This window comes from Chinchilla lanigera, unplaced genomic scaffold, assembly GCF_000276665.1.
Source record: "Chinchilla lanigera isolate Chin_1 unplaced genomic scaffold, ChiLan1.0 scaffold00096, whole genome shotgun sequence".
Classification (NCBI taxonomy): domain Eukaryota; kingdom Metazoa; phylum Chordata; class Mammalia; order Rodentia; family Chinchillidae; genus Chinchilla; species Chinchilla lanigera.
Window position 1 is genome coordinate 6,173,486 of NW_004955497.1, and position 23,480 is coordinate 6,196,965.

Below are 23,480 nucleotides of genomic sequence, written 5' to 3' on the forward strand. Positions count from 1 at the left end.
CAGGTTTTATGACTCTCCTGCTCCCTCAGATTTTCATAAAGCAACCAGCACTGCATATTAGATATAAAGACGTGCTTTTTGTCCTTTGCCGTGCTTGGTTGTTGGGTTGCCATATCCCTATAATGGAGACCTCAGGAGCTGTTGATAGTGGGTGGGAAGTATGTGTGAGCCGTGTTCTCCACGGCCCATATTTCCTGAGACTGAGCCGACTTTTGAGCAGGCAGTGGTACGCAAGAGGCTTACAGTCCGAAGGCTCGGAACACCTGCCTTCCAGGGAGCCCTGGGAGGATGTGCTGGCTCCTGTTACGTTAAGGGACCAGGCCCAGAACTTAGGTCACTGAGAAGAGTAATTCTCTAAGAGCAAGTATTTGCTAATATTTAAGTTAACAATGACTCCATTTGCTTGACAGATATTAGAGTGTATTAACTGAGAGAACTGCTTAGCATTTTGCAGGCTGGTCTTAGTTTTGAAGCATTGAGGTGTATTGGCCAGGTAGGATTGAGAATTTAGGATAGAGGAAATTCAGCATTTGAAAACAAGATTTAAGAAAGGGAACATATGGCCTGAGGGTATGACTTAGTGGTAGAATATTTCCTAGCATATGTGAGGCCCTGGGTTCAATCCCTAGAACCACCACCACCCAAAAAAAAGAAGAAAGAAAAGAAAAAATGGCAGGGGTGAGGGATGCGAGATACTACTGCTGGATTCTGGGAAAAGCTAGAGAAGATGTGGGCTATTTACACTGTCATACTTATGGCTTGGGAAGATTGGACTGGGACATCTTAGAACTACAGAGTTCTGCAAAGAATGAAAGGAAAAGAAATACTCTTATGTTCCCACCAGCTTGAACCACCAGTAGCGCGTGCATGACAGGTTTCCGTCAAGCAGCTTGTATAGCTGGTGGTAGTCATGTGTGTATTACTGGTGGTTCAGGCAGCCTGGCAGCAAGACATGAATTAGAGCCCAGTTATAAACATGTTTAAGACATGTATGTTTTAAACCCTGTACCTTTTCATAGTAACAAGGGAAAATACCAGGGATTTCAAAAGTGCCTTTATTTAAAACCATTTGTCCTATTAAGAGGCTTTTGGTTTCCATTCTCAGAGATCCTTTTGACGAGAATATTCGTCTGGCCACTCTCCTTTAAACGGAAAACAAACTTTTATGTGTGATTATTGTGTTTTCAAAATCATCTGTCATTTCTTCTGCTATTTTGTCTCAGTCTATATTCCTCAAACTTAAAATTTTGGTAAAAATTTCTCATTCATTTTAATAAAATGATCCTTTGTTTAATGCCTTCTAAGTTCTAGATAAACTGATGAGAACGCAGGACTGTCACGCATGTGGAAATACAGTACAGTGAAGAGCACAGGTGGTGAACACTCATGCACGCCCCTAGAATTCACAGAGAAATTTGCAAATGTAAACACAAGTCTGCATCATAGAGGAATAGAAAAGGAGACGAGATAGCCTTCCATTCCCATGATTTCAGACACCTAAGTCACATTCACTTAAAATTGACTAAATCTGAAGGAAAAACTAGGGGATAACAAGCCATTGTGTTTAGATAATTCAGTTTTCTTTGGTTGGATGCTTAAAAACAAACAAACAAGCAGGAAGTTTTAAATATGTAGTAACACTGTTGGTAAGTGTCTTAAAGGGAAAGTGCAGAGCTTGAGCTGACCTGGTGGGGTGGCCCCGAGCACGTGGTGAGGTGCTGAGGGAAGCCGTAGAGAGGTGTCACAAGCTGAGGTGTGAGGGGACAGCTCAGCGGAGTAGGGGTGTGGGAGGGGTGGGCTGGCGGCCAGGAAAGGTGGGTAGGCTTCATTAACAGACCTTCTAGGTGGAACTATCTAAGAATATCCTAGGATAGGAAAGCATGTGGCATAGGCCAGGGGTTTTAGTAAGCAGGCCAGTGTAGCTGCAGTGTAGATTCATCACTGTTAATATTTTGTGATGATTGCTTCACGTTGTGTATGTGTGTCCTGTGGCTATCTTGGTAGGTAGAAGTGGAGGCTGAACCACTGTGTAAAAACAAAGCTCAATTCCTGAATATGTCAGCAGATATCTCTTAAAAAGTAATAGTTTTTAGGTTAACACATTGGCTCTTAGTCAGGGTGCATGTTGGGATCACATCAAAATCTCTCTCCACCTTTTTCTTTTGGATTTTAAAAGTTTGCACGCAATATGTATGGGTGTAAAGTGCTCAACCTGCCCGGAAGGAAATAAAGGCAAGCCCCACCCAGCCACTTTTCAAAGTAAGGTGTACAGTTTTTCAGCCCTTTCAAGCATGAATGAATACACACATGAACATTCAACAGAGTACTTTCTGTACATAAAATTGGACTACATATGATGTCCACAGACACTGTTAGAGATATACACTCCATTCTTAATAGTTATGTAATCTCCTGAACTATCGATAGTCATAAATTATTTACTCATCAGTGTATCCATAAATATAAGTTGCTGCTGTTCTTTTTTTTTTTTTTCTGTACCAGGAATTGAACTCAGGACCTTGAGCTTGCCAGGCAGGTGCTGTGCTGCTGAGCTACGTCCCTGGCTCAACTGCAGTTCTAGCAGAGCAGTGGGTTCTTCTTATACTGATGCAGAGTTTTTTAGGGTACATTTCTAGAGTAGAATCGCTGTTAATAAAGAGGGTGTGAATTGTAAATTTTGGAAGATACTATCATCTTGTCTGATGTGCATCTTAGTATCTTTCAGTCTTAAAAGACGGAAACACTAGCTGATACTCTTGACAGTCTTCCCATCCCCAAGTGCTAGTTTGCTTGACGAGCACCCCTCCACCATCTCATCTGCATACACATCCTTCCATAGGTTAGCTACTTCTGTACCTTTCATTTCATGCTCTCATCTTTTGCTGGTCCATTATCAAAGGCTTCCAAATACCTGTGGTTTACTTCACCCTTAAGTCATCTGCCATTTTATTTTTTTATTATTGTTTATTTCTCCCCACCCCTTCCTTCAACCCCTCTTCTCCTCATTTACAATGCTTTGTTAGCGTTTCATCCTTCTTTTATCATATTTTTCTTTTTCCTTCATTTTCTTACCTCTGCCTCCTTAGTAGCATTTTAACTGGTATCCCTGTTCTCCCCTTGTAATTTGTTCTGCACAACACAGAAGGTTCCTCACTCTGCCCGCCCTGCCTTCTCCCTCTCAGCAACCTTCCATTATTCATTAGATAAAGAGCACAATTTTTAGCATGGCCTTCAGAGTCTTCCCTGCCCCTCAGTTCTTGGGCCATTTGCCCACTTCACCATTTATCTTCTTTTATTTCTCCTGAGTCAGTGGATCTTCCCTCCTCCTCGGAACCTTGGCTTGCTTTGTCCCTCCTCTTGGCATGCAGTGATGCAAGCTGTGTGCATAACTAATGCCTGTTCACGCTACGGATCTGTCTCTGAGTCACTGCAGGAAGCCTCCCTGACTTCAGGACTTAGCTGGTGTTGGATATGTGTGCATATGCATGTTTACATAAATAAATACCTGCATACATGAAAATAAATGTATTTATATAATGTACGTTATTATTATTATTTTGAAATGTGAAGACCCTTCTGTTTTACCATATTTTAGAATGAATGATACATTTATATATACCATTTTGTAGGCTTGCTTGCAAGCCTCCAGTTCCATGAGAGTAGAGATGTATCATTTTTGTTTGATCTGTTCCCCGCTTGTGTTACCAGTGCCTGGCACTTAGTCAGCTGTAGAAGCTCATTCTTGAAGCATGGTGTGGATTGGATCATTGAGCCAGCATTTATCTTGAGCTCATGTAAGACATTTTGAGTGCCGTAAGAGGGAAGCATATGAGGTAGGGTACGCAGTCCTCTTCCTTAAAGATCGTAGAATCATGGGAAGGTAACAGCAGGAACTAACAGATGCACGTAGAAATAGCTGTCCTTGCCTTTAAAAAAGAACCTACGCAGGACCTGAGCATTTATTAAAACGAGTACATTTTTGCCAGCAAATAGCAGGAATGGCCCTGTGTGGGGGCAGGTAAGTTTTTGTCTTGTTTCGTGTTAAGCTAGTTTTAGTAACTTTTAATAAGCTTAAGTATTCTGTAATAATCTTCTATAAATTGGGGGCAGATTATTTTGAATTGTTTAATTTGAAAGATAATTGCATATCAACAAGCTAGGCAAAATTATATAGTTGTGGGAAATGGTATCTTTGAATAGTATTGCCAGATATTTTGGGTGTGCAGTATAGATGTAAAAGGTGTGAATATTTAAAACAGGCTGTAAGCCTAGCAGAGTGACAGTTTCTTTTAACAAAGATGACGGTAAGCAACTCTTATAACTGTAGCACGTGGTTTTGCTTAGGTGAAAGACCTTGGTGTCGGAGTCTTGGCGGGTCACGTGGGTGACAGGGGTCTGCTGTCATGAGTGTTCCTAAGGGCGGGTAACGGAAATATGAATGTCTCTTGTGTGCGCATCAGCCTTGTGTCCTGTGCATTGTAACTGCATCTAACCTGCTGTTTTCCTCTCCCTTCTGTCTTGGCATGCTTTCTTTTTCCCTGGACATCAGGAGCAAAAGCGTATAGATGGCGCCACCCGTGAGGTGAAAAAGGTTAGAAAAGCCAGAAACAGGCGCCAGGAGTGGAATATGATGGCATATGACAAAGAGCTTAGACCCGACAACAGGTTGTCTCAGAGTGTGCACCACGGAGCGTCTTCCGAGGGATCCCTGTCCCCAGATACTAGGTGTGTGTGTGTGTGTTTGTGTGTGTGTGTGTATGTGTGTTACAGCGCTTCCCTGGTGCTTGGCCCCTCTGCGTGTTTCCTGATTTTACTGTAACTTGGAAAGGCATCAGCAGTTTTGGGTTGACATGGTTTGCAGTAGGTTTCAAAATTCTCTCTTATCATTATTTGTATATTGATTTTGAATACTTTAAGGCAATATTTTGGGGAGGGTACTGGGAAATGAACTCAGGACCTTGCGCTTGCCAGGCAGGCGCTTATGCCACTGAGCTATATCCCCAGCCCAAGGCAATATTATTTTAAGTTGGCTTACTTTGTCTGTTTTTTTTCTGTCCAATTTACTGTTTATTTATTCTAGAGGTAGTGTTTTGGGGTAATTGGTAGTAACTTCAGTTTTCACTTTAATAATCATTAAATCTTTTAGCTTGAAGTTTTTAATTTCCTTTGTTCTTCATTATCTAAAAATAAGGTGATTTACTGTGATTTAGGAATGCTTTCACTCTTCTTGATAACCCTTTGAAAACACAATGAACAGAAGAGATTGACTTCTTACTTCTGATAATTAACCTTATGTATTCTGATTTCAGTGGGAGAATTCTGGTGGTGTTTAAAAAAGTGCTCACTGTGTCACATTTTTCACAGCAGGATTCTTTGGACAAAAAGAACTGATTGATCAGTTTAACTCTTGTTCTCATGTCCTCGTTCTGATTTTGCAAAGTTGTAGTCTCTTATTTGTATAAAGTCTCAAAGTCTTCAGCATTTAAAAATTCGAACATAGAATTCTTTTTTTGTTAATTTCCATTTTTATCAGTATGTATTTTCAGTACATGAGGATTAAACTCATCGTGCGGAGTTGATGGATGCACATAACACATCCGAATCCTCTTTACATCCCTCTCTTTCTGCCCTCCCTCCATCCTCAGAACAGAAAATTCATACGGGGAATACTTGCTGAAGAACCTACTCTATAGTTGCAGGACTTAAACGTCCATGCCCGAGTAGGCCTGAATCACTGGGTGAATTTGACCAGGCAGACTCTAGGTAATTTACCTGTACAGCTGTTAACTGTTAGAGGATCATTGGAGCTTTAGCTGAGCTCTAGCTGCGTGTTTGCATTTTAATATCAAAGATGGTACTTTTCTGCTTAGTTCTTGGGGTGGGGAGGACTATATGAACTGAATAGTTTCCACTGATGGGAATTTGCTATCCTATTTTCCAAAATAATGTCGTTGTGATTGTTTACACATGCAGAAGTATGTACTTTATTTTTATCCCATATACACCCTTTTCAAACCAATGCAAATGGAAAATAGATATTTTAAATCCCTTGGTTGATTGATTTGTGCTCCATTGTTTATGTTAAATAGCTAGATGTTGTGCAGAAAGTTCATGGCTGTTTGAGTTACTTAGTATTCTGCCTATTTATATTGTTTAGATATGTCTTCATTTCTGTGATTTTCCAAAAAGCAAGTAGAATTATGTTTTATTTCTGTAGCATTGTCTTTCGTCTACTATTCGTGCTCACACTGTTCACACATACCATTACTAACGTAAGTAGCTTGCAGCTCATCATTGTACTTGGATTGTATCCTTTAATTTAGAAAGTTTTATTTTTTATTTCACCAAGCTGTGCACCTTTTTTCTTATGAAATTTGACATAATTCCTAGATCTTTCAATTACATACAAAGTAAATATCCATCATCTTATCAGCCAGAGAAACCTCTCTTGGCGTATTAGCGTCTGTCTTTTTCTGTATATGTGCCTGCTGTGTTCTTCTATACAATTGGAATCGTTCCGTATGTTTTGACTTTTTTTAAAAAAAGGTATTTCATGTTTTAGGTATCATTTTAAAACATGGTTTTGTAATGCTTATATTCTATCATTGAAATGTGTTTCCCCATACTGAGGGAAACGTAATAGCAAGTTTCATGACATTCATGGAAGTGATGTACTTCAACCCAGCCCGCATAAACTGATCTTGAATTTTTGCCCTCACGACAGAACGTGAAGGATGGTTTGCTTCTGAGGGTGTGTAAGATGCGCGCTGCTGACACGCTTGCCTCCGGTAACCGGCTCTCTTTCAGCGAGCCCGGGAAGCATCACCCTGTGGCGCCCAGCTGTGTTTCTGTCATCCTGTGGGGGACCCTGTTACAGCGCGCGCGGCCTGCCTGCCTGTCTGCCCCGGGCCGTGGGTTTCCCACTGAATCTCCACTGCAGATCCGCCTGCTTTGTGTTTCAGTGCCGTGTGTTTTCACCTGCGCCTTCTCTTTTCTGCAGACGGCTGCCGGTCATCACTGAGCTCCAGGACTGCCCTGCTTCCCTTCCTGTGGTACTGGCTGTGGCTGGTGGCGGCTCCCCGCTTCCCCCTCCGCGTCCATCCCCCCGCAGCGCCCTGCTGCCTCCCCACTGCTCCTGCCTGCTGCCACTCACCCCCTTGTCCTCAGGTCCTTCACTGCTCAGCCGACCAGGCCCTCTGCTCCCCCTGCCTGTCCTCACCGGAGCCCCCTTTCGCCACCAGAGCCTCTACCGTTGCTTTGGCCTCTGTCTGGTTGGCCCCATTTTCTTGACTGCTTTTGGCCCTGAGTCGCAGAGGTACTTCACAAGGCTAGCACTGGGTGATTGCCGCAGGATTTATAGTTTTTGCCCTGCGTACCCTCGGAGGCACTCCATGTTTTGCTGGATTACTGTTTCCTTCTAAAAGCGGCACGCACAGCCACTGGCACAGGTACACAGTCAGAGGCAAGCGCGCCGTCAGTGACCCTGGGGTATCAAGTATTTGTATTTTCAAAATGTACTAACTGTAAACACACGTCAGATTCTTCTCCCATGAAAAATATGCTGAACTCAGCTGGGTGTGCTAGCACGTACCTGTCCTCCTACGTGCTAGGAAGGCCAAGGTAGGATTGCAAGCCTGAGGCCAACCTGGACAGCAGTGAGACCCAGTCTACAACTATTTTTGTGGGCTATGGGTGTAGCTTAGCACAGAGCTATTCCTTAGCCATGCCCAAGGCCCTGGGCTCCACCACCAGGCCAAATTTGATATATATATAATATAGGTATTTTAAAATCTATGGCAACTTGCATAGTTCAGAAGACACCCTCACGTGGACACCACACCGTAGAATTCATTCTCACAACTAGGGAAGAGAAATGAATTGTTATTTGCGACTGGCCCGTAATTAGGGAAAGAGGGAAAGGAAGCAGGCCCTTCCGCTCAGTAAGCTGCTCTGTGTCGCTCCGCGTCGCGGCGAGGGAAGCCGCCGTCGGAAACGCAGAGGAGGGCCCTGAGTTTGTGCCTTCTTCACGGCGTGCTCCCACACCCCAGCGTGTCTGCCTGTTTCCTTCAGAGGGAGAAACACAAGCTGAACCCTAACAGGAGCCAGCAAGTGCATGTGAGGAAAGTGAGGACACGAAGAGAAGAGTGGGACAGGAGGAAAATGGGCATTGAATTTATGAGTGACGCGAGGAGGCTGCAGCAGGCAGGGAGCGCGAGAGAGGACAGGCTGCCCAGAGGGTTTGTGGTTTTGCTTTCTTTGGACCCCCAGCCCCGGGCCACTCCGCTTCAGCGTCCTGAGCCGTGTGCAGCCTGCTGACCTGATTCCTTAACCCAGCCTCCGTGTGCGACTGTTACTAATGCCTGTAGCCTCGCGGCGGCCACGCCCACTGATCACTGCTCTCCCCCGGGCACTCGTGCCTTTCTCCTCTCAGCTCACTAATGCGAGGTTTCTCTTGCTTTTAGACTTTTGCACTCGACTCTGTAAAGAAAATAAGGGGCCTTTCCATGGTGTACCACATTGCTTCTTTCCCTCTGGGTTAAATAATGTCTTCTGCTCAAGAAAAACGCAGTGCACTCTTGCATTCTGGGTTTCTCTTTCTTTTCTTACTCGTCATATTTATCCAGCTCACCTGCCATTCTGTGTGTTCTAATTATATGCTGTCAGTTTCACTGCCGCTGAGATCTTCTGTCTGGTGCTGCTTCCCAGTGAAATGGGGTTTGTCTTGTAGCCTTGTCTTTCAGAGAAGAAGTATATGAAACACTGCGAAAACGAGGCTCTACTCTCTCATGCTTGCTGATCTGTCTTATTCACTTAGAGCACAAATCTGAATCCATGTAACACGGGGCTTGCTGCTAAAATAATAATTACGTTGTTGCTCAGAAGCTCTCGTGGGGCTAGACCTAGTTGATGGTAAAGGAAATACATGTCTTATTTCTTTGCATTGGTACTGTAATTATTTATATATATGCTTCTGTCTGTTAGAGAACAATTTTTACATGTAATTTACGTTTCTCCCACTGATCTCTCCCACGTCAGGTCCCATGCTTCAGATGTTACGGATTACTCTTACCCGGCTACCCCCAACCATTCTCTGCACCCGCAGCCGGTGACCCCCTCCTATTCTACTGGCGACGTACCACCGCATGGGGCCGCAAACCAGGCCCCTGAGCATGAGTACCGGCCCCCGTCTGCCTCAGCGAGGCACATGGCCTTAAACAGACCTCAGCAGCCGCCGCCGCCACCTCCTCCCCAAGCCCCGGAGGGGTCTCAGGCCTCGGCACCGATGGCCCCAGCAGATTATGGGTAAATCGCTCTTCCTCATGCTCTAGCTGCTATCTGTTCTTGGATTTGAGTCTTTCTGTGTGTGCTAGAATTCTAAGAGTGCTTCCTTTTACGTTGCTAGTTAACCCCTCTTTTTTGGCTTAGTTTTTAAGTGTTACTCTCTTAGAGCTGCCGTTCAGGAGAGATGAGTGTATGCCCCTGGTGAGGTGCAAAATATAATCAAGTGCAAGTGGATTAGACACTAGCAGTGGTGACACTCTCTGTATTAAGCAAGCGTGGCAGGTACGGCGGAGGCTGAGGCTGGCGTCGCACTGCTTCTGCACACAGGCTGAGTATGTGTGAGTCCTCAGGGTGAGTCCTTGGTACAGCGTGAATGCTGACCAGTGAACCGATTCAGATTCTCTGTGTGTCCGGAGTGAACCACAGGCAGTGCTTGTCACAGGTGACAAAGCCGTATCACGTTACTTCTGCTGACCCTGTCATCTCCTTCTTGACCTCGGGCCCTCGGCTCATTTGGTTCCACGGCCTTTAGTTTCTGTCTTGTGGATAGGAGCCCAACACGTCCTGCGAAAGACTGGCCTTTGCGTGTGTTCATCACCGTGAGCGCCCACCTTTACTTGGATGGGTTAACCCCCCTTTTGGCTGCACCCTAGTTTTCTAAGGGTTCCTCTCCTTAGAATCGGTGTCCAGGAAAGCTATCTAAACGCATGTCCGTGGCCCCCAGAGGGGCAGGCATAACCCTGGCTGTCCCTATCCACGGGCCCTGGTGAAGCCAGGACACCCTGAAGGTGTGCAGAGGCGGGAGGTGTCTGGTTCGGTTGGCTGGAAGAACCCTTGGTGGAATAGACTCGAGCTGATTTCTCGACTGTGGAACGTTGCAAAGCCTGGAGTACTCTGCAGACACTACGCCTCTGGGCTCCCGTGGGGCTTGGCTTTGTAGGGTTTTCCCAGTTTGGTGGCCACAGAACCTCAGGACACGGGTTCGGGAGCCTCAGCTCCTTGAGACACGCAGGCTGCAGGGTGATTGCTGTTGCTTTGACCTCTGTGGCCAGCCGTGTTACCTTAGCACTCCGTAGGAAGTGGCTTTATTTTTTGAGCGGTCTTTCTTGATGCATTTCAACAGAGCTTGCGTCTGTCGTAATGACTGATGTGAGTCCGAGGAAGTGACTGACTACAGAGCGCGCTGTGCGTCCTGCAGTGCCTAGGCCCGGCTCCCAGTGCCCCCTGTGGCCGGGGGCTTCTCTGGGAGGGACAGGCGGACTTCGGGTTGCGACTGTCTGTCTACCGCGGTGACTCTGTCTGTCTCGTCTGTTCATCAGGATGCTTCCGGCACAGATAATGGAGTATTACAATCCTTCGGGACCGCCGCCTCCTCCGCCCCCACCCGTGATCCCTTCAGCACAGACTGCGTTTGTCAGTCCTCTCCAGACCCCCGTGCAGCCCTCCTTTCCCGCACCGTCCGGCTCCGCGTACTCGGCGCCTCCTCACCCGCCCTCGGCTGGGCTCCTGGTCACAGCGCCGCCTCCCCCGGGGCCCCCGCCGCCCCCTCCGGGCCCGCCTGGCCCTGGCTCTGCTCTCTCATCTTCCCCGATGCATGGGCCCCCCACTGCCGAGACGAAGCGTCCCGAGCCTGCGCAGCCGCCCGTCAGTGACGCCCGGAGTGACCTCCTGGCCGCCATTCGGATGGGTGAGTGGACGCTCGGCTCCGCGGCCTTCCTTTCGCAGAGAGATTTCTTCAGATCTGCAGCTGGCTGTAGGCTTGTTGCCTTCGGTGATGGCTCTGTACATGAATGCGTTTTTGGAGCAGACATCGGGGAGCCTTTTTTTTTTTTTTTTAAAGTGTTCTTTTTTAGATGTCACTTAAACACATCATGATGAATTGATAATTCAGAAATTGAATTCAAAAATGGCATTCAGGAAAGCTTTACTAAAATAACAGAAATGGTCAGCTGATCAGTGGGACCTTCTCTACGTTCTGTTGCAAGGATAGAAACATAAGTAACAGAAAATGAGTTCATATCAACGACTTAGTTTTTTAAAGAAAATCTAAGATACCTCTTCAGCATTTATTTAACACCACAATGTTTTTGTCAGACAAAAGTGCTACCTTGATTCCCAGATCCCAAAACAGAAGGATGGAGTATGTCGGGCAGAATTGGGTGGGAGGCTGTCTTAGTTACTTTTCTCGTTGCTGAGACAAAACACCCAACATCCAAAGATAAGGAGGAAAGGTTTCTGTCGCTCACAGTCTGTAGAGGTTTCAGCCCACAGTCGGCTGGCTCCAAGGCAGGGTGGCATGGCAGAGGGGGATCTCAGAGGAGTAACAGTTCATCATGAGCAGAAGGTAGCAAAACAAGCAAAGGGTGAGCTTTCCTCTGAGCACCCATCCATCAGGCCTGAGGTCAGGGACGGGCACTACCCAGCAACCCCAGGGTTCTCTGTGTAGCTTGAACGTCATTGATACACTTAGATTTCATCAAGCAGTACATCTCAGAGGTAGAAAAGCTTAGATATTTCAGCTTTGCAGTCAACATAGGACAGTGTTAGACTTGGCATTTTTATACCTGTAGCCCTGTTCGCTGCAGGTTAACACATAATCAGGAACACGAGGGACGTGCTACATACAGACTGCCTCTGTTCCAAAAATGTGGGGGTCATAAAACACAAATGCTGAAGAACTACCTGGGTCATAGGGTGTCAGCAGAACACGGTTGTGTCAGTCAGCTGTCCTGCTGCTGGACGTGATACGTTGAGAAGTTAATTTCAGTCACTGTTGGAGGGATTCGGTCAGTAGTGAGCTGGTTCCCGGGCAGGAACATTGTGGAGTCAGGGCCTGCGGAGCAGAGCTGCCCAGTTCGTTGTGCCCGGGAGCAGAGCAGGGGACAGTGTCAGAACCAGCTGAGGGACCAGGTATGGTGCCCAGTGCCACACCTCTGTGACCCACCGGGACACAACCGGAGCAGGCCTGCTGATCTGCCGGGGCTGTGTTAACCCAGTGAAGTAGACACGTTAGGGTGCAGAGTGACAGTGCCCACCTTGTCATCTTCATACCCAGAGGTCTCCTTCCGCCACATGTAATCTCCAGGTAAAGACAGTAGCAAGTTCACAATTCCTCTGGGCGAAGGTGTTTTAAGCCTTTCACAGTTTTAGACTTTGCCCTTTGTCCCCAATCCTCACCATAAATCTGGCAAAAAGCAGCCAGCAATTTCCATACCAGAGCCTAAATGTTAGGCTATCTTCACATTTGTTTACCACCGTTAATCTTAGTCTCCCTCAGTCTCGGGACTTGGGAATAAGGTAGACAAATTTTCTGTGAAAGCCTGGCATACACGGCCTCCAGTCCAGCTGGCAGTGGAAGCCGTGTTTCCCACTGGGACTCCTGGGTCCGGCCTTCACTGCCGCATCCCTGTCAGCGTTCCAGAGCCCTGGGTTCTCACTGGAATCACCCAGAAGGCTCTGCTGGTAGCACTGTGGGGCTTCTCGGGCCCCCAGCGCCACACCTTTCCACACTCCTCCCACAAACCAGGTCCGGAAGCTTCTAAGCCACACGGTAGTTACGGTCACAGTTTTCTTTATGGGTCAGCTTCCTCATCACCGAGACACAGTCCGCAGCACTCCGACACAGCGGGAAGCCTGTGCAGTCCATGAGCCTGCTTGGCCTTTCTTGATCCGTGAAGCTGACACAGGAGGATTACTGCTCACCGTGATAATTAACACAACAGAGGTAATTCACTGGATCCTGAGCCAGGGAAAATTTTCTCTGTTTGCAATTACATTGAGTTTACAGTAAGTCCCTGACTTAGGAACGTTCAAGCTGTAAACTTTGACAGGTACGGGTAGACCTCGCGTGACTAACATTTGTAGGTGCAAACAGATCTTGGAAGGAGCTCCCGTACTGCGGACATGGTCACAGCCGTGCTGCTGTGCCTCACTGCACAGAGCGGTGGTGTCCACGGCACGGCGCTCAGTGGGGTGTCCACAAGCGCGGGGAAGAGTGGCGGTGACGTGGAGGCTTGGTTTTCTATGCATCACACTGCATATTTGTGTCAAAGGTGGACACGGCTGGCTTTGTCGACCTATGAAAGAATCTGACTTACAAACATTCTCTTGGAAGGGAGCTCGTGTGTAAGTCGGGGACTTACTGTTACTGATACAGTTTGAATAATGCTTGTAGGATTAACCTAGCAGCATTGGATCTGTGCTGATTCTCTGATGTTGTTTTTTTTAAGGAACTTCGCCCTTGAGCCGTTTAGGGGCTGAGGGAACAGTATGCTCCAAACAGTCCGGAGAGGGGCGTCTGTGAGAGTGAGAAAAGGCAGGAAAATGCTGGTCAGGTGTTAGCAGTTGGGGAGTGGAGGCAAGGTGGTAGGGGAATGTTTCTTTACTGACCTTAGAGCTGTTCTGTAAATCTGAGATTGTTTCAGAAGAAAAAGTTAAAAAATGATACACGTTAAGTCATCAGATACATTGTTACTAAATAGTCCAATAGGTAGTTTATCTTACACTCATTCCCAACATAAGGGGCTGGAGCAGAGGCCCCTCCGTTCCCTCCTAAGGCACTGTCCATCGGGTGTTCTGTGGTGACGGAGGTCTTCCACACTGACTATCCAGTTTGGGCCTCTCCCCACATCACTGCATGTTTAAAGCGGCTGGTGGCTAACATACGGGATGTCGTGGCTTTAGAACTTGCTTTGATGGTGCTCATGTGGACCAGTTATAACCAGCTTTCTTAAAATGGACTCGCATGTTCTTTGCTCCCCACAGATTTCTAAAACTCTGTCCTTAGCTCAGCAGAAAAGTCAGACCCATTAGTTCATTTTCCTTTTACTTGGGACAAATAAAGGGACTTGATTTCTAACCCCACATTTGTGTTCTTAGGAATCCAGCTAAAAAAGGTGCAGGAGCAGCGTGAGCAGGAAGCCAAGCGGGAGCCCGTCGGGAACGATGTGGCCACTATCCTATCCAGACGCATTGCCGTGGAGTACAGCGACTCCGACGACGACTCCGAGTTCGATGAGAATGACTGGTCCGACTGAGGCTGTGCGGCCGCGTGGCGGGGGACCGCCAGGACACTGGAAGTGGACTGGGGATCCCCGGTGGTCTCGGCACCTAGATAGTGGTACTATAATCTGTAGCTTAGCACCTTTTGTATTAATGATGTGATATTGCTTCTGCACATCCAAGAATTCTGGGTTTTTCAGTATTTACTGTGTAATACTTAAGTGCCACTGAACATAGCACATCACGCTGCACACGAGGAGATATGCCGTAACTATTGCATTGTCCTGAAAACAGCATCCTGCTTCCCTCTTGGCTGTAAAAGTATTTACTTTACTCTTACTGATCATTACGATTCTGTAGACTTGCTGTGTGTTTGTGAAGCTGCCTGGTGTGAAGTCTCTGCAAGGTTAACGACTGTCAGAGTGATGTCTTCTGACCAGTGATACTGTTTTACCTTTTGTTTTCCTTTTTTATTATAATGTGTTTTCGGAAGAAATTGGTTCTAGAGGGAACGGTCTAGCAACTCAGGAGAATCAAATGTTCCTGCATTCAGCTTATTGGCGTGGTAGCCTCTGAATGAAGATGAATGCTTGGTTGAATAATTTTCCTGCCGTTGCACTCACTCGTCAAATGTGAAGTTGGAAGGGCCTTTCTCAGGCAGGGTTCCCTGTGGACGATGAGTTCACTCAGCACTTGTTGATGATTTTTGTGAGGTTTCAGCAACGCATTAGTAATGTAGATGAGAACAAGGGCCGATCCCCCTCAGGGCCGCCGGGATGCCACTTGCAATACTGGCCTGCCCTGGTGGCTGGGGCAGCGGCCAGCCAGAACAGATGCAGGCTGTCTCTGGCCGCAGCAGCCAGCTGGTCAGCATGGCAGGCAGTGCAGGCCATGGTGCAGAGGGGCAGCTCCACTTGGTCCACGTTACAGAAGCTTAGGTTTAAATGAAAGAGGATGATACCCCTTTACCTCTCACGGTGCTGTGGCCAGTCCAGGGTCAGCCCTGCGAGCGTGGCCTTCACCCGTCCTAGAAGCACATGGCTCTCTTCTCTTGTATCACCGGCACATGACATTTTAGGAGGTACCTCACCACGCGACCTCGTTTCAGCCCATAGCTGAGCACTTTGCTCTCCCCTCTGCTGCCCTGTTCTTCCTGCCACATGGCGATCTCAGACCGGCTCAGGCAAACCAGGAACTAAAGAAGCACAGCTTCTGCTCTGTAATTCCAGGTGGAAGGTAACTGCTTGTTCAGAGTTCGTAACTGCTCAGGCTTGGATCATAGGTACGGGTGGAAGTGTGTGGAGACACTTCCCTTGCTGCAGCGCGCTTCCCAGCCTGCAATATTCCCGCCGGATGCAGGTCTGGGAAGTTCCGGTGAGCGCCAGCAGAACTGTGTTAGTTGCAGGGAGGATGCCAGCAGGACAGGAGGGAGAGCTCTGGGGAAACCAGCCAGCTGCCCCCGTCTCACCCTGCGCTCTGCAGGGGCACTGGCTGGCTTGGGGCGTCTGTCGTAGGCGTGTGTCCCTGCCCCCCGTGCGCTGGACTCTGGTCACTAGATTTGAAACTAAAAAGCTTGATGTCTGCACTCCTTCCCAAGACCCACTTGGCCATGTTTGAGCCCTCTCTGCTGCACCTGCCGCCGCTCCTCCCTGTGAGCACCTCGCGCTGGAGCTGCTCGCCGCGGGGCTGTCCCTGGAATTTCCTTGAACATTAGTTGCTACTAATACACTTAACTTCCTGTCTCTTCCTTCCAGTGTGGAGACCTGCTGTGCTGGCATCTCCCCGGGACTCTGAGCGTTTCCAGTGTTCTTTCGTCCTCAGTGTAACAGCCGGCCTTTGCGCTCCTTGCTGTCGGGGCCCCCGGTCACTCCTGGCTCCCTTGGTAGCTCTTCTTTGTTTTGTGTGGCCCTTCGTTCCCAGGCCGAAGGGAGCACGTTCAAGCTACTGTCCATGTCAGGGCTCCTTCTCCTTATCCCTGTACAACACGGTTAGTGGCAGTTTATCACAAATGTTCATGAGCCTGTCAGTCATTACTTGTCCTATAGTTTAATCAACAGGTTATATTTAATTTGATTTGTATGTGTAGTGAGAAAGCTTCTGCCCTGCTGTTTTCAGTAACCTTTAATAGAAGGGAGGATTACGAAGATGCAAATCAAATTATTTTTAGAGTATCTTTTCAATGAATTTGATTTAGCATAAAATTTTAAATTCAGATCGGATATGATACTGCATGAACAAAGTGAAGAGTCTGGATTTTCAGCTTTCATTTTCAAAAAGTATTGACAAAACAAATGGAGAAGATCATTCAGCAGCACATTTCACTTATGTAAATTTCAGATTTTGAATCACATTTATCACCTGTTCCCAGCTTTATCCCTTGCGTACATTTTAGTTGCTGTCCCACAAGCTTTTCCTTGCGGTGCAGACCCAGGCGGCGGGTGGGAAGACGCCGGAGTCCACGCGTCAGGGCGGAGGATTGTGCACTCTTAGCCCCAGCCATGAGGTTTGGTTGCTGGTGTTTTACTAAAGACGCTACTAGAAAATTAATGTTTTCATTTCAGTAAATTTTTAGCAAGATCCACATCTTTTATGAGCACCAAGTGTCTAAGTTGTAAAAGTTTATAATAATTTGCGACTGAAATACATGATACATTTTAATCCATTAAAGAGTAGTGGGAATGTATCAACCAGAGTAGCAAGTAACTTTTGTTTTATGAAGCAGAGTATCTGTCATCTTGCAGTATAACCAATGCTGTTGTACATTGAAAGTGGTATTAAAAAATCCTGTCAAACGATTTTTATCTGTTTGTATATCTTACTATAGATTATGTACAAGTAACATCTAAATAAAATTACACTTTTAACCCTAAAGGCTCTCTTGGCGATGGTAGTGTCGTGTGCCTGACTCTTTCCGGGCAGAATTTGGGACTAGTGTGGGGTTTCTATTTAGCCCTTTTGTAATCAGAGTCTACTCTGGTTGCCAGTTAATTTCTACATAGTGTTCGTGTGGCCAGGAGCTGAGCCCGCTTTCTCTGGTGGAGCCTCACGGGAGCCCTGGGGCTGTGAGAAGAGCCTCTGGAGGAGCAGGGACCACATATTCCGGGCACAGAGGATCTTGGCCATGTTTTGTCTTGGTAACAGTAGCGACCAGTGCTTATGTTTCACTTACTCCTTAAAGCAGTCTTTTAAGATACACCTTCTGTTTGATGTATGACAAAACCAGGGTGAGGTCAGGTTGTTCACCGGGGGCATGGCCAGATGCAGAACCTCAGCCCAGCGCTGGTATTTCATGTGGGCAGCAGGAGGAGTCCAGACGGGGGGTAGGCGTGGCCACGTTCACGAAGCCAGGCTGGAGTACAGGTGCGTGTAATAGCTGTATTTGAGCAGCCAGGCACGCCGTGTGTATCACGGCTGTATCACAGTGTCCTGGGTTCCCTGTAGCCTCCCACCAGTCTGCATGCTCCGGCCAGACGGACCTTACTCATCTTCGAACCTGAGAGCCAGGGCGTGATGCCCAATCTGCTGGACGGTAAGCCGCCTCTTGTTAAATGACTTAGAGGGACGAATGAGTTTCCAGTTACTTTCGAAATAAAAAGTAAACGGTCTGCCCCTTTATGGAGTGTTTGACCAAGTACCCTGTATTTCCTATTACTACTTGTGAGGATGCGTGGCTTCCTCCTTATTTGAGTGTGTTCCCACCACACTGAGCTCGTGAGCAGGCGCAGGCCTCCTGTAAACTGCCATGCTGTGTTTATCGGGTGTGGTGCGTGATGCTTACTAGGCAGCAATAAATAGTGATTGAGTAGCTGTCATTATACAGCAGAAGAGGAGCTTCTTCAACAAGTACTTGAGGCCTGGTAGGGGCTCTCACGCATGTGGACAGGCGGAGCCTGGTGGGAAGAGACGGTCACTGGGGTCGTGACCCGGAGGGACGGATTTCCCTCCCCGGCTCCAACCCTCATTCCCTGCTTCCTGGTCGCCGTGGCATGGGCAGCTGTGCTCCATGCACTTCCTGTCTTGGAGTTGGCCAGCGATGGGCTGAAAACATGAGCGACCTCTCGTGCTCCGAGGCGTGGGTGTCAGGGACGGTCAGGTGTTGCATCTCAGTGACGACAGCATGACTACGATGGTTCTCCGCGGCTGCTTTCCATATGCTTTTGAAGCTCATTAATGCCCTTTCAGGTATAAACAGTTGTATTCTGTTTTTATCACTAAGCAGTGTTTCACTGTAGGAACACAATGGATTTATCTGTCCTCTTTTGTAAGATTGGTCAAGTCTTTTCTGGATATATGCATTCATCCATCTTGGATATATTCCAAGAGTGAGACTGCTGTGTCATAGAAGTTTTGTAAGAACAGCCAGACTTTTTCTTTTCTTCTTTTGCAAAGTCGGTGTACACTAGCAATGTTGCTTCACTTCCTCAGATGTGATTTTCTGTAAATTGATCTTCCTTAGAGTTCACTGAGCTTCAGTCTGTAAGTATGTATCTTTCTTAGCATTTTTCAAATTTCTACTCCTTTCTATCCTTTTTAATACTCCTATTATACATATGTTCAACTTTTTGATACTGGCCAAAGTCTTTGATACTCTTTCAATGTAAAAGATTTATTTTCTTCCTGTTCTACAGATTAGAAATTTTTTTTAATCTATTGTTAAGTTCACTGATTGTTCTGTTATCTACAATTTGCTTTTAAGCCCATATAGTTTTTTTTATTTTCAGAGATTATATTTTTCCACTCTAGTAGAATTTCTTATTGGTCCTTTTTTATAAGTTTTACTTCTCTGCTAAGATTTCCTACCTGTTCTTTATAAACCTATTTTCCTTTGTGTCTTTGAGTATATACTAGGTCCTTCAAAACGCTTCTCCATTAATTCCAGCATCTTCATCATTTCAGGATCAATTTCTCTTCATTGCTTTTTCTCTTGAGTGTGTGCCTGGTAGTCTTGGATTGTATCCAGAACTGAGTGTGATACACTTGAGAGACTCTGGCTTCTATTATATTGCTTCTGAAAGTACTGCTTTTCTTTGAAGGAAATCGTTACACCAGGACCAGGCTTTGGCTCTTTGTGTCTACATGCCCAGAAGCAGAAGCTTCTCAAGTTCTTTTAGCTTTAGCCGGCCACTTAAGAGTTGGACTTACCAAGGTTTTGCACAATTTTTATATCCCCTGTCTAGTTCTCCTGAGTTCCTCTCTCACTTCTGTTTGGGTCACTTTGAGCTTGGTTCTCTGATTTTTTAAGCCCGTAGCGTGTGGGTTAAGCCAACTAGACTGCAGAATTTCCATTCAAGCTTAGTTGTCCTGCTTGGCAGGATGAGGCCCACCCTCAGACAAAAACCAATTAAAAATCAGGAAAGGCACTGAAAGATTTTCCTTTCCAAACATCAGTTCCCCTCCAGTGTTTGCTTTTTTTATTTTTGTCCAGCACTTTCCATAGCTGTGTTTGTTCCAGTTTATAAACGTTATCTGTAGAGAGTTGGTTTGGAATAAGTTGGTCCTCCGTCCCAGGAGCCTCATCTATAAATACTTGATGTAATGAATTTTTTAAAATGTTTTAAATGCAGAGTGGTGTTGAAAGCCAGAACATAGCAGATGACCAGCACTTTTTTTCCTGCCAGATGACCTTGTTTTTGGAAAGACCTCCACAATAAAGCTTGTATCTTTTCCTTAACTAAGTGCTTTCCAAAGATTGCGTGGTGCACAGTGAAACATTTACTGTTGGCATGTCTTAATTTCTGTGAATCAGAACGTTCTAATGTGTGCAAACAAAACCAAGCACACGAGTAATGGAGAACTGAGACTGACAGGCTTAACAAAATGTGAGCCTTAACCCCAGCCCCAACTTTTTTGTTCAGATAACCTCAGTGTTTTCACTCAACACTGTACATTTAGTTTCAGGAATAGATCTATACAAATAACATACTACCTTGTTTAGCCACACAGGGTGGAATCCAGGGCCTCACACGTGTTAAGGAAGCACTCTACCACTGAACCACATCGCCCACCCCAGGAGGTTACACTCTCAAAAAGTTTAAAAATCACTTCTTGATGGCCTCACTACCTGATTCTCTTAGATGTACATCAGCAAGAGTTCATATTGTTACAGCACTTTGTACTGTACTGTAATTGCTTTTTTGTTTGTTTGTTTTTTGAGACAGGGTCTCACTATGTAACTCTGGCTGGTCTTGAACCCAGTATGGAGCCCAGGCTGACCTCAGAGTGATCCTTCTGCCTCAGCCTCCCAAATGCTAGGATTATAGGCATGCACCACCACGCCTATACTGTAATTTGTATGCCATAAATTCAGTAGTGACATAGAGGTGCTAACATGCATTTTTAATTTGGAGTGTGGGTAACTTGTCGACATGTCTAACAGAGACTTTGATGACAGAGGTCTGTCTTTATAGGATACTCTCTTTACCAAGCTGGTACCTGGACATTTGCCAAAACACAACAGTACTGTCCTGGTGCTGTGTACAGGTAGCCTTCTTAGTTTCCCACTGCATTTTCTTTGTTCGTTGGTAATTTCTTTGTGCGTTGGTAATAGCAGCTTCAAATATAGCACCGTGATTAGTTAGAGGCGATGAGCTGATAATTGAGGGAAAACTACCTACCATGAGGAAAAACCAAGAAAGTGTGCCAGGTCAGCGCAGTTTAGAAAACTCAGTCCTTATCAGGAAGTGACACTGAAAACCATTTAATATTTCAGGGATGTCCTTCAGCTGTTCTGCTCTAAAACCAGTACACGCGGAAGTCAAACAGTTTGGGAATATGCAGTCCGCACATCCTGAGAACACAGTGGCCCTTAGCACTGCCCTTGCTGAGGTGCTGCCTTTTGTGCATGTATGTGAGGTAGTGGCTCACAGCGTACCTTCTGCCCACACACGTGAGGATAGTGGTGATTATATTAGGGTGGTCGCTGTCAGCTCCTTTAAAATGCCTTTTTACTATTTCAAGGGCCTGGGTGCTCAATTGGTTGGAGCTGGTTTCAAGGATGTGCCCTGAGTCTAGGACAGACAGGACACCATGGTCATCCTCCCTGGGCCCTGCACAGCTCGCCCTTCGGAGCCCCACCGTCCTCGGCGTCTCTCCGCGGGGAGTCAGGCCGTGCCCTCTTGTTCGGGCGGGTGCCTGCAGCAACTCTGGGTACCTCCCTGGGTGCTCTGTAGATGTCGCTCCCCTGGGAGTCCAGTTTCTGTCCTCACACTGGCTGGTGGCCGGGGGCGCACACAGGTCAGCACAGCTGTGGCCGTCCTTCCGCTCTCCCGGAGCCTCCAGCTTGGGGCTTCTCTTCTCATCCACAGCTTCCATTTCCTGCCACTTTGGATTTCAGGGATTGAGAGCCCCAGAAGTTGGGGGCTGCATAAGCCCCAGACCATAACCTGAAGTACCAAACCCTCCCAGAAGCGGTTGTACAACGGCCCGGGGCTGAGATGCCCCTGAACACGGGTGAAGCAGCCGGGTAGGGAGCCGCTTCAGTGCCTTCCGGGCTGAGACAGCTTTTCCACAGCACCCACATCGAGCAGCCTGGGGTGCAGCGTTCTGAGCCCATCTCAGATGGGGTCACAGTGTTGGGCAGGAGCCCTGGAACCCAGGGTCTCCGGTGCCCAGAGTATTACTGCACTTTCAACAACAGGTGCTGCTCTGGGCACCTGGCCTCACAAGCTTCAAAGCAGAGAGGCCACCTGCGCTGGTCTGGGCCATCGGTCAGGTGACCGACAGTGCCACACAGACTCGCGGCGGTGCCCAGCCTCCCGCCCGGCCTCCCTTGGCTACCGGGCTGCAGCAGGTGGAAGCCGGCCCACAGGACCGCTGAATAGCGACCTGCTTGTCTCCATCTTTGGACCCGCGGGCAGGGGTCTAATACTGTGTCTGGTAACCAGGCCACCTGCCTTGCAGAGCAGCTCTCCCTGTTCCCAGACCGCCTGCCCTTCCGCCTCCCAGCTCACCTGGTTTTATGGATGGGTCCTGACTGCACAGAGCGCAGAGTGTCCGCAGGCCTTGTCTCAGCCTGTTTGTGTATTGAGTAATTTATCACACACACGGGAATTCACTGTCTCAGTGCTGTAGCTGGGAGGTCCAGCACCAAGTGCTGGCATCTGCCGAGAACCTGCATCATCCATGGCAGAGGGTGGGGGGCAAGGAGGATGGCAGACACTGAAAAGGACCTGAACCCGCCTTTTCTAAGAAACCCTCAGCTGCGGTAACAAACCCGCCCTGCAGACGGCAGCATGAATCCCTGCACTGCCCTCCGCAGGCCGACTCCCAGCGCTGGCGTGTGGCGTTCCCAACACATGCGTTTGGGGGACACATTGGTACCAGCAGAAATCCCGGGCAGCTCCGATCCCCAGTGCTTGGGAGGGGAGGCAGGGTCTGGCCTTTGCCTGTGGGCTGCGTCTGCTGTTGTCAGGCACGGATGGGCCTTTCCCTTTCCCAGTGAGAAGGTGTTAGCCGCATTCTCTGCCCTCGGCCTCCCCTGGGTCCCTGCAGCCACAGCACGGCCGGGGCTGCACAGGCCAAATCAGCGCCGTCTCTTCTGCTGCCCCCCTTGAGCACAGCACTCCTGCCCTCCTTCCAGGGCCCATCTTCCCCACACTCCCAGCTTCCTGGTCTGTTCACCGGTCTCCCGGACTGAGGCAGCTCCTGGCCATGGCCGGGTTCCCTCCGGCAGCCGTGGAGGAGGGAATGGTGTCGAACAACAGTAGCTCAGACCCCTAACCTTGGCTGGGGCGGGGCAGCAGCCAGGCCAGGCCTTTCACAGAGACCCTGGCCCAGTGTCCCTGCGGTGCTCTCTCTGGTTCCCTCAGAAGGGCCCTCTGGGGCCTCCGAGCCTCACCTCACCCATTTACTTTGTTAGCTGTAAGCGGGAAACAGAGTGAGCGTCCTGGGTGGTCCGCCCTCTGCTAGGACAAGCGCCAGAGGCCGATTTATGTCCTGAGGGGCCTGACCTCGCTCTGACTCACACCCTAGTCTGTCCCGCGGGGCCAGGGTGCCACAGGAAGCTGGTGCTAAGCAGGTTGGAGCCGAGCTGCCCTCCCCATCTCCGCTGGCCTCGTTCCTGGCCGCGCTGAAAGGAAGGAGTCGGTCCCTGAAAGTAGGTTAGGACAAACACCTCCCTCGGGGACCCTGCGGGCAGGAGGTGGGGCTTCCTGCGGCAGCTCCTCCGCCGCTGTTAAGGAGGGAGCAGCAGAAGGCCC

General features: G+C 47.9%; 1 protein-coding gene across 4 annotated transcripts in view; it reads left to right on the plus strand.

Moving 5' to 3' along the window:
- The window catches only part of Wasf3 (WAS protein family, member 3), a 90,007-nt gene extending 72,853 nt beyond the window's left edge, over window positions 1-17,154 (plus strand). For 2 of the 4 annotated variants that reach the window (XM_005406347.2, XM_005406348.1), the window contains 5 exons: window positions 4,550-4,591; window positions 8,071-8,237; window positions 9,037-9,303; window positions 10,602-10,969; window positions 14,161-17,154. In XM_005406347.2, the coding sequence (XP_005406404.1) occupies window positions 4,550-4,591; window positions 8,071-8,237; window positions 9,037-9,303; window positions 10,602-10,969; window positions 14,161-14,318 (1,002 nt within the window). In that variant the 3' untranslated portion in view covers window positions 14,319-17,154. Of the gene's footprint in view, window positions 1-4,549; window positions 4,726-8,070; window positions 8,238-9,036; window positions 9,304-10,601; window positions 10,970-14,160 lie in introns of all 4 variants that reach the window. The other 2 variants (XM_005406349.2, XM_005406350.2) reach the window with 2 other exon arrangements.
- The last annotated feature ends 6,326 nt before the right edge of the window (window positions 17,155-23,480 follow it).